Source organism: Salmo salar, chromosome 15 (genome assembly GCF_965601325.2).
Source record: "Salmo salar chromosome 15, fSalSal1, whole genome shotgun sequence".
Taxonomy (NCBI): domain Eukaryota; kingdom Metazoa; phylum Chordata; class Actinopteri; order Salmoniformes; family Salmonidae; genus Salmo; species Salmo salar.
In genome coordinates, this window is record NC_138305.1 from 65,150,376 (window position 1) to 65,161,197 (window position 10,822).

At 43.9% G+C, this 10,822-nt stretch overlaps 1 protein-coding gene across 1 annotated transcript; it reads right to left on the reverse strand.

Moving 5' to 3' along the window:
- Positions 1-1,788: 1,788 nt before the first annotated feature.
- Positions 1,789-3,940, reverse strand: LOC106571874 (cytosolic sulfotransferase 1-like). The gene is made up of 3 exons (XM_045696080.2): positions 3,650-3,940; positions 3,483-3,602; positions 1,789-3,368 (listed from the first exon to the last, which is right to left on the reverse strand). The coding sequence occupies exons 1-3, from the start codon at positions 3,888-3,890 to the stop codon at positions 3,256-3,258; spliced, it is 474 nt and encodes a 157-aa protein (XP_045552036.1). The 5' UTR covers positions 3,891-3,940; the 3' UTR covers positions 1,789-3,255.
- Between the last annotated feature and the right edge of the window lie 6,882 nt (positions 3,941-10,822).

Genomic DNA, 10,822 nt, shown 5'->3' on the forward strand with positions numbered 1-10,822 from the left:
AAAGTTAAATCTAGAATTGGCTTCCTATTTCGCAGCAAAGCATCCTTCACTCATGCTGCCAAACATACCGTCGTAAAACTGACCATCCTACCGATCCTCGATTTCGGCGATGTCATTTACAAAATAGCCTCCAATACCCTACTCAATAAATTGGAAGCAGTCTATCACAGTGCCATCCGTTTTGTCACCAAAGCCCCATATACTACCCACCACTGCGACCTGTACGCTCTCGTTGGCTGGCCCTCGCTTCATACTCATCGCCAAACCCACTGGCTCCAGGTCATCTACAAGACCCTGCTAGGTAAAGTCCCCCCTTATCTCAGCTCGCTGGTCACCATAGCAGCACCCACCCATAGCACGCGCTCAAGCACGTATATCTTACTGGTCACCCCCAAAGCCAATTTCTCCTTTGGCCGCCTCTCCTTCCAGTTCTCTACTGCCAATGACTGGAACGAACTACAAAAATCTCTGAAACTGGAAACACTTATCTCCCTCTCTAGCTTTAAGCACCATCTGTCAGAGCAGCTCACAGATTACTGCACCTGTACATAGCCCATCTATAATTAGCCCAAACAACTACCTCTTCTCCTACTGTATTTATTTATTTATTTTGCTCCTTCGCACCCCAGTATTTGTACTTTGCACATTCATCCATTGCAAATCTACCATTCCAGTGTTTTACTTGCTATATTGTATTAACTTCGCCACCATGTTTATTTATTTATTTTGCTCCTTTGCACCCCAGTATTTCTACTTTGCACATTCATCCACTGCAAATCTACCATTCCAGTGTTTTACTTGCTATATTGTATTTACTTCACCACCATGTTTATTTATTTTGCTCCTTTGCACCCCAGTATTTCTACTTTGCACATTCATCCACTGCAGATCTACCATTCCAGTGTTTTACTTGCTATATTGTATTTACTTCGCCACCATGGCCTATTTATTGCCTTTACCTCCCTTATCTCACCTCATTTGCTCACATTGTATATAGACTTATTTTTCTACTGTATTATTGACTATGTTTGTTTTACTCCATGTGTAACTCTGTGCTGTTGTATGTATCGAACTGCTTTGCTCTATCTTGGCCAGGTCGCAGTTGTAAATGAGAACTTGTTCTCAACTTGCCTACCTGGTTAAATAAAGGTGAAATATATATATATATATTTTTTAAATGGCGTCAAGCACTCCTCCATCATCTTTTCATTTTTTCTGTGTCTCACGAATATTCTTGTTTGTGATCCAAACACCTCAAACTTAGATTCGTCTGTCCATAACACTTTTTTCCAATCTTCCTCTTTCCAGTGTCTGTGTTCTTTTGCCCATCTTAATCGTTTCTTTTTATTGGCCAGTCTGAGAGATGTCTTTTTCTTTGCAACTCTGCCTAGAAGGCCAGCATCCCGGAGTCGCATCTTCGCTGTTGACATTGAGACTGGTGTTTTGCGGGTACTATTTAATGAAGCTGCCAGTTGAGGACTTGTGAGGCATCTGTTTCTCAAACTAGACACTCTAATGTCCCCTTGCTCAGTTGTGCACCGGGGCCTCCCACTCCTCTTTCTATTCTGGTTAGAGCAAGTTTGTGCTGTAATGTGGGGGGAGTAGTACACAGCATTGTACGAGATCTCCAGTTTCTTGGCAATTTCTCGCATGGAATAGCCTTCATTTCTCAGAACAAGAATAGACTGATGAGTTTCAGAAGAAAGTTCTTTGTTTCTGGCCATTTTGAGCCTGTAATCGAAACCATAAATACTGATGCTCCAGATACTCAACTAGTCTAAAGAAGGACAGTTTTATTGCTTCTTTAATCAGCAACAACAGTTTTCAGCTGTGCTAACATAATTGCAAAAGGGTTTTCTAATGATCAATTAGCCTTTTAAAATCATAAACTTGGATTATGTAACACAGCATGCTATTGGAACACGAGTGATGGTTGCTGATAATGGGCCTCTGTACGCCTCTGTAATCATCCGTTTCCAGCAACAACAGTCATTTACAACATTAACAATGTCTACGCTGTATTTCTGATCAATGATGTTCTTTTAATGGACAAAAAAAATGCTTTTCTATAAAAAACAAGGACATTTCTAAGTGACCCCGCACTTTTGAACAGTAGTGTGCATTTCACTGTATCTTGCTGCTGCTAACTAGGCAGTGAGGCAGCCTATTTCTGAGTGAGTTAGAGAGTGCAGCACCTATATCTTCTGCACAGATTCTGTCAGACCTGGGACCTGACAGTAAATCTCAGCAAGACAAAATAATGGTGTTCCAAAGAAGGTCAATTTGCCAGGACCACGAATACAAATTCCATCTAGACACCGTTGCCTTAGAGCACACAACAAACTATACATACCTCAGCCTAAACATCAGTGCCACAGGTAACTTCCACAAAGCTGTGAACGATCTGAGAGACAAGGCAAGAAGGGCCTTCTATGCCATCAAAAATAACATAAAATTCAAAATACCAATTAGGATCTTGCTAAAATTACTTGAATCAGTTATATAACCCATTACCCTTTATGGTTGTGAGGTCTGGGTCCGCACACCAACCAAGAATTCACAAAATGTGACAAACACCAAATTGAGACCTTGCATGCAGAATTCTGCAAATATATCCTCTGTGTACAACGTAAAACACTAAATAATGCATGCAGAGCAGAATTAGGCCGATACCCACTAATTATCAAAATCCAGAAAAGAGACGTGAAACTCTACAACCACCTAAAAGGAAGCGATACCCAAACCTTCCATAACAAAGCCATCACCTACAGAGAAATGAACCTGGAGAGGAGCCCGCTAAGCAAGCTGGTCCTGGGGCTCTGTTCCCAAACACAAACAGACCCCACAGAGCCCCAGGACAGTACATTAACCTCAATGTATTACATTTATTTGTATAGAGTATAAGAGGACTAACTGTTACGTAGTTTTAAAGTAGAAAAATTGTCAAACTGCATAAAACTTTGATGCTTAGTAATAATGTTCTTCTCCTTTCTCACATTGGATACTGTATGGATTCTCACTGTTTTTTCTCAGACACTGAAAATCAAAATAATTCACAACTAGCTCACATTCATAAGAGGGTACTGGTGCAGCATGTCATCATTTGACTTTTGTTTTTAGTCCAGATCTTATCTCAGCCTATAGCTCATATCTCAAAGTAACATCAAAGTAACCTATCGAAGCCTGACACCCCAGCAAAGCCTGCAGTAAGTGCATATGCCCCATGAAAACAGTCAATTAACCTGACCCCAACTTCTAGACTACAGTGTGAAACTGAACAGTGATGTTCTTCATCTTCTTCTTATAGTCTTCATCAAACTGTTCACTCTGGGCCACAGTGAAATGGTTCTTCCAGTCACCAACCTTTCCTGTAGTGAGGGAGAGTGGGAGAATGAGAGAAACAAGTGTGAGCAAAGAAAAAGTGATGGACATAGAGAGAAGAGGAGAAAAAGACTGACAGAGAGCGAGAGGAAATAGTGTACCTTTTCGCATGAAGAGAGAGATCTTGAAGTCCATGGCTAGGCTGGTGGAGTAGTTGACAAAGCTGTTCTTCTTCATGTTTTCAAACTGCACTCTTCCTCTCACTCTCTCCTTCTCCTCCACTGAAGAAGACAAATCCAGGAACGAGCACAGCCTGTCCAGCGCCCGCTCTGTGTCCTGAAGAAGCACACACACACACACTGGATACTGTACTCTAACTCTAAGAGCATCTTTATGGCACAGGAGGTGGTTATTTGATTCACCTCAACCATGGCCTCATAGAACAGATAGAGGAGTTTAGAGTGAGTCTGTTTTTTCTCCCACCAGCCAGTCACATGGTTGGACCAGGGACCAAACACCACTGAGGAAAACAGCCATGTGGAAATGACAGGATCAGGCAGTAATGTCATATATTTATATTATTTCTTTCTTATTTTACCTTTATTTCACTAGGCAAGTCAGTTAAGAACAAATTGTTATTTACAATGAAGGCCTACCAAAAGGCAAAAAACCTCCTGCGGAGACGGGGACTGGGATTAAAAAAATTAAAAACAATAAACTACAAATATAGGACAAAACACATCACGACAAGAGAGACAACACTACATAAAGAGAGACCTAAGACAACAACATAGCAAGGCAGCAACACATGACAACACAGCATGGTAGCAACACAACATGACAACAGTATGGTAGCAAAACAACATGGTAGCAGCACAAAACATGGTACAAACATTATTGGGCACCGACAACAGCACAAAGGGCAAGAAGGCAGAGACAACAATACATCACGCAAAGCAGCCACAACTATCAGTAAAGACAGTCCATGATTGAGTCTTTCAATGAAGAGATTAAGATAAAACTGTCCAGTTTGAATGTTTGTTGCAGCTCGTTCCATTTGCTAGCTGTAGCGAACTGAAAAGACGAGCGTCCCAGGGATATGTGTGCTTTGGGGACCTTTAACAGAATGTGACTGGCAGAACAGGTGTTGTATGTGGAGGATAAGGGCTGCAGTAGATATCTCAGATAGGGGGGGAAGGAGGCCTAAGAGGGTTTAATAAATAAGCATCAACCAGTGGGTCTTGCGACGGGTATACAGAGATGACCAGTTTACAGAGGAGTATAGAGTGCAGTGATGTGTCCTATAAGGAGCATTGGTGGCAAATCTGATGGCCGAATGGTAAAGAACATCAAATCAAAGTTTATTTGTCACGTGCGCTGAATACAACAGGTGTAGACCTTACAGTGAAATGCTTACTTACAGTCTCTAACCAATAGTGCAAAAAAGGTATTAGGTGAACAATAGGAAGGTAAAGAAATAAAACAACAGTAAAAAGACAGGCTATATACAGTAGTGAGGCTATAACAGTAGCGAGGCTACATACAGACACCGGTTAGTCAGGCTGATTGAGGTAGTATGTACATGAAGATATGGTTAAAGTGACTATGCATATATGATGAACAGAGTAGCAGTAGCGTAAAAGAGGGTTTGGCGGGAGGTGGGTGGAACACAATGCAGATAACCCGGTTAGCCAATGTGCGGGAGCACTGGTTGGTCGGCCAAATTGAGGTAGTATGTACATTAATGTATAGTTAAAGTGACATATGCATATACGATAAACAGAGAGTAGCAGCAGCGTAAAAAGAGGTGTTGGGGGGGGGGCACACAATGCAAATAGTCCGGGTAGCCATTTGATTACCAGTTCAGGAGTCTTATGGCTTGGGGGTAAAAACTCTTGAGAAGCCTTTTTGTCCTAGACTTGGCACTCCGGTACCTCTTGCCATGCAGTAGTAGAGAGAACAGTCAATGACTGGGGTGGCTGGGGTCTTTGACAATTTTTAGGGCCTTCCTCTGACACCGCCTGGTGTAGAGGTCCTGGATGGCAGGCAGCTTAGCCCCAGTGATGTACTCTCTAATCTCTCTCTCTCTAATCTCTCTCTCTCTCTAATCTCTCTCTCTCTAATCTCTCTCTAATCTCTCTCTAACCTCTCTCTCTAACCTCTCTCTCTCTCTAACCTCTCTCTCTCTAACCTCTCTCTCTCTAACCTCTCTCTCTCTAACCTATCTCTCTCTCTCTAACCTATCTCTCTCTCTAACCTCTCTCTCTCTAACCTCTCTCTCTAACCTCTCTCTCTCTCTAACGTCTCTCTCTCTCTAACCTCTCTTTCTCTAACCTCTCTCTCTCTAACCTCTCTCTCTCTAACCTCTCTCCCTCTAACCTCTCTCCCTCTAACCTCTCTCCCTCTAACCTCTCTCTCTCTAACCCACCTCTCTCTAACCTCTCTCTCTCTAACTTCTCTCTCTCTCTCTAACCTCTCTCTCTCTCTCTCTAATCTCTCTCTCTCTCTCTAATCTCTCTCTCTCTCTCTCTAATCTCCCTCTCTCTCTAACCTCTCTCTCTCTCTCTCTCTCTCTGATCTCTCTCTCTCTCTAATCTCTCTCGCTCTTATCTCTCTCTCTTATGTCTCTCTCTCTCTCTAATCTCTCTCTCTCTAATCTCTCTCTCTCTAATCTCTCTTTCTCTCTCTCTCTCTAATCTCTCTCTAATCTCTGTCTCTCTAATCTCTCTCTCTCTAATCTCTCTCTCTCTCTCTAATCTCTCTCTCTCTAATCTCTCTCTCTCTCTAACCTCTCTCTCTAACCTCTCTCTCTCTAACCTCTCTCTCTAACCTCTCTCTTTTCTCTCTCTCTCTAACCTCTCTCTCTCTAACCTCTCTCTCTCTCTAACCTCTCTCTCTCTAACTTCTCTCTCTCTCTCTAACCTCTCTCTCTCTCTCTAACCTCTCTCTCTCTCTCACCTCTCTCTCTCTCTAACCTCTCTCTCTCTCTAATCTCTCTCTCTCTAACCTCTCTCTCTCTTCTCTTTCTCTCTCTAACCTCTCTCTCTCTCTCTCTTCTCTCTCTCTAACCTCTCTCTCTTCTCTCTCTCTCTAATCTCTCTCTCTCTCTTCTCTCTCTCTCTCTAACCCCTCTCTCTCTCTCTTCTCTCTCTGCATGCTGGGAGTGGTTGGTGCATGCTGGGAATTGTTTGAGCAAGGGAGTGCGTGTGTTGTGTAGAGTTAGATATTCAGAACTTTCTTTAGGTTTTCTCTTTCTTGGTGGCATTCTTTGTTTTCTTCTGTGCATGATTAAGGTTATTATTTTTATTTGTTTGTTGTGGTAGAATTAAGTATTTTGTTTTCGTATCGAAATTACCCTGTTTTTGGCGGGGATGGCAGCCCGAATGGGGATGCCGTCCCTGTCACTTCGGCACGGCTTTAGGTGTGTTACTGAAGCTACTGTCACGGTGGAGGAGTTTCTGGTCGCCGTAGGAGAGAAGGTAGGATATGAGAATGTTGCTTATGCGTCACGGATGAATAAAGCGGTGGTGGTTTTTCTTAAAGAAGAGTGTCTTGTTAATCGTATGGTTGAGCAAGGCGTACTTCTTAAAGGAATGTTTATTCAAGTTACGCCGCTTTTTTCTCCGTCAACAAGGGTAACGATTTCAAATGTACCGCCGTTTATTCCAAATGAGCTATTGGAGCGTGAGTTATTGCGCTTTGGGAAGTTTGCAAGTTCCATTAAGGTTGTCCCGTTGGGTTGCAAACACCCGGCGTTGAAACAGGTTATGTCTTTTCGGCGACAGGTGTTTATGTTTTTGGACTCACCGGAGCAGACTTTGGAGTTAGCGTTTAAAGTCAAGTATGACAATAGATTGTATATGGCTTATGCTAGTACGGGTAGTCAACGGTGTATTGAGTGTGGGGATGTTGGTCATAAGCGACATGCTTGCCCGAAAAGGGAGAAGGCAGAGGGAGGGGCGCAGGTGGTCCTCGTAACGCCTGGGCCCACTGATGTAGGGAGAGGTGGGCCGACAGCGGTAGAGCAGCCACAAGCACCTGCTGCTGAGGAACAAGTTATCCATGTTGAGGACACGGAGTTGCAACTTGTGTTAGAGGGAAATGTTATGCAGCAGAAACATTTTGTTGTAGAAAGCAAGGATAGATCTGAAGAGCCAGTTCCTCAGACTGGTGATGAGGTGCCCAGTACGAGTGCTGGGGTACAGGAGGGGGTTCATATGGAGCTAGTCTCCCAGGTAGTGGAGGAGATGCCCACTATGAGTAACGGGGTACAGGAGGGGATTCATGTGGAGCTAGACTCCCAGGTAGTGGAGGAGATGCCCACTACTAGTAATAGGGTACAGGTGGGGCTAGTCTCCCAGGTAGTGGAGGAGATGCCCACTACTAGTAATAGGGTTCAGGTGGGGCTAGTCTCCCAGGTAGTGGAGGAGATGCCCACTACTAGTAATAGGGTTCAGGTGGGGCTAGTCTCTCAGGTAGTGGAGGAGATGCCCACTACGACTAATAGGGTTCAGGTGGGGCTAGTCTCCCAGGTAGTGGAGGAGATGCCCACTACTAGTAATAGGGTTCAGGTGGGGCTAGTCTCCCAGGTAGTGGAGGAGATGCCCACTATTAGTAATGGGGTTCAGGTAGAGCTAGTCTCCCAGGTAGTGGAGGAGATGCCCACTACTAGTAATAGGGTTCAGGTAGAGCTAGTCTCCCAGGTAGTAGAGGAGATGCCCACTACTAGTAATAGGGTTCAGGTGGGGCTAGTCTCCCAGGTAGTGGAGGAGATGCCTGGTACGAGTGATGGGCTGCAAGTGGGGAGTGATGAAAGGGATGTGTTAGAAGTGAGTCAGGGGTCTGTGGCCTCAGTTGAGGAGGAGCAGGATATGGATATCTCTATTGGTATGATAGCAGCTGGTGACGACTCAATTTATGATCTAGAGGAGGTAAATAGGTTTTTGGATCAGACTTTTGGGAAATCTGTCAAATTGGCAGAATATTTTGATGTTGATAAGTTTGTGAGGTCAGCTGTGATGTTACAGAAGACGGTGGGGTTAGACCAGTTAAGTGAGAAGAAGCGGTTTCGCTTGAGGAAATGTGTTACTGCTGTTACAGCAGCAAAAGGTGGTGGGAAACGTGGTCAGGGTAAGAGAAAATTTAAACAATGATGTTGATCATGCTTCATAGGGTGTCTTCTTTTTTCTCTTTGGTTTCTCTGTGGTTTCTTCTGCTTTTCCTTTCTCTTTTCTATATGGAGGTACTAAGGGTAGGTTCTCTCAATATTAATGGTGGAAGGGACAGGAATAAGAGGGCTTGGGTATTAGAAGTAATAAAACAGAAAAGGCTTAATGTAGTTTTTCTACAGGAGACACATAGTGATGAGGAAAATGAGGTTGACTGGGGTATGTGGTGGGAGGGGCAGCATATACTCAGTCATGGTACTAATTTCAGTGCTGGGGTGGCAATCTTGTTTTCTTCAGGCTTAGGGGTGACTGTGGTATCTACAACAGAGATTGTCAAGGGACGGGTTTTATTGGTCAAGGCGGAGGTTATGGGGTTTTTGTTAGTTTTTTTGAATGTTTATGCTCCTAATGAGGGTACAGGGTATTGCTGTATTTGACAAAATAAAGGAAACTTTAAGACAGTGTGACCAAGAGGGTTGTATGGTTTTAGGGGGGGACTGGAACTGTACAGTGGATTTTACTGTTGATCGCACCGCTGAAGAACCTCACCTGCGGTCAGCCACTTGCCTGTCTGGTCTACTAACTGAGTTTGAGCTTTCTGATGTGTGGAGAGTCAGGAATGCAAAAGTTAGGCAGTACACATGGCTAAAAATCAATGAAGGTCGTGTCAGTGCAGCAAGGTTAGACAGGTTTTATATATCTGATCACTACTGTAGTAGGGTTGGAAGATGTGACATTACTCCTGTGGGTTTCTCTGATCACCATTTTGTTACTGTTGATATTCATTTGTCCTGTCCACGAAGGTCATCACCTTACTGGTATTTTAATGTTAAATTGTTACATGATGTCATGTTTTGTGAAAGGTTTTTGTTGTTTTGGGAAAAATGGAGGGTTACAAAAGGAAATTTTGAGTCCTTGAGACAATGGTGGGAGGTTGCGAAGGCCCAAATACGATTATTTTGTCAACAGTATACTGCTCTGTCTCGAATTGAAGTCAAAGAGACTATCAAGGCCCTTGAACAGGACATCAAATTTATTGAATTGAAGCTGCTCACTCAGAATGACCCTGGATTAGTCATGAATTTACAGGACAAGAGACATGAACTGAGATTGTTTCTGCATGAAAGAGTGAAGGGTGCCTTGATTAGGTCTCGTTTCGCTTCCCTCAAGGATATGGATGCTCCTAGCGCTTTCTTTTTTAACCTAGGACAGTCGACACTGCAACGTAAACAGATGGTCTGCCTTCGTCTCCCTGATGGGAAGGTGACCACGGATGACAGTGAAATGCGTCAACATGCAGTGGATTTCTACTCTGCCCTCTATAAGGCGGAGGATTGTGACTCTCTGTGTACTGAACAGTTGCTACACGGTCTTCCTCAATTGGGACCTGAGCAGAGAGTCGCAGTGGACTCTGACATTACACTGCAAGAGCTGTCCACAGCAGTTATGCAGCTCTCAACAGGCCGAGCCCCTGGCATTGATGGTTTACCATCTGAGTTTTATAAGCACTTTTGGGGGTCTATTGGGGAGGATCTTTATGAAGTGGTGTGTGCATCTTTTAATGAGGGTTCTCTTCCTGTATCCTGTCAACGTGCGGTGCTTTCATTATTGCCAAAAAAGGGGGATTTGGCTCTCATAAAAAATTGGAGACCTGTTGCGTTGCTGTGCGCAGAATATAAAATTGTTTCTAAATGTCTCTCAAACAGGTTGAAAGAGTATTTGGGATTGTTGGTCCACAAGGACCAGTCTTACTGTGTACCTGATCGCTCTATTGTTGACAATTTGTTTCTGATAAGAGATGTTTTAGACATTTGTAAACTGTCTGATGTAAATGTGGGTTTACTTTCGTTGGATCAGGAGAAGGCTTTTGACCGTGTGGACCACCAGTACTTGTTTAAAACAATGAAAGCCTTTGGGTTTGGGGATGTTTTTTTGTCGTGGATGAATTTACTGTATGCTGGGGCCTCGTGTATGGTGAAGGTGGGGGGTGGTTTGAGCTGCCCAATCCCTGTCCAAAGGGGCATCAGGCAGGGATGCCCAATTTCAGGGCAGTTATACAGTCTGGCGATTGAACCAATGCTTTGTTTTTTAAGAGCGAGGCTTACTGGTTTCTCTGTGCCAGGAGTAATGAAGGGTCCCACGATAGCACTGTCTGCGTATGCGGATGACGTGACAGTTTTTATTACAGGGGCTGAGGATGTTAAAGTTCTCTCAAATGCTCTAAAGGTGTATGAGGGGGCCTCCTCAGCTAGAGTCAATTGGGGAAAGAGTGAAGCGCTGTGGGCAGGTCAGCTTCAGATAGGGTCTGCTCCACGGTTACCAGGGGGGCTTCA

Coding starts and splice junctions, on each gene's coding strand:
- LOC106571874 (XM_045696080.2), bottom strand. CDS start 3,890: ATGACATTACTGCCTGATCCTGTCATTTCCACATGGCTGTTTTCCTCA. Junction 3,603..3,649: donor GTGCTTCTTCAGGACACAGA/GCGGGCGCTGGA, acceptor TGTCTTCTTCAG/TGGAGGAGAAGGAGAGAGTG. Junction 3,369..3,482: donor CTCTCTCTTCATGCGAAAAG/GTACACTATTTC, acceptor CCCTCACTACAG/GAAAGGTTGGTGACTGGAAG.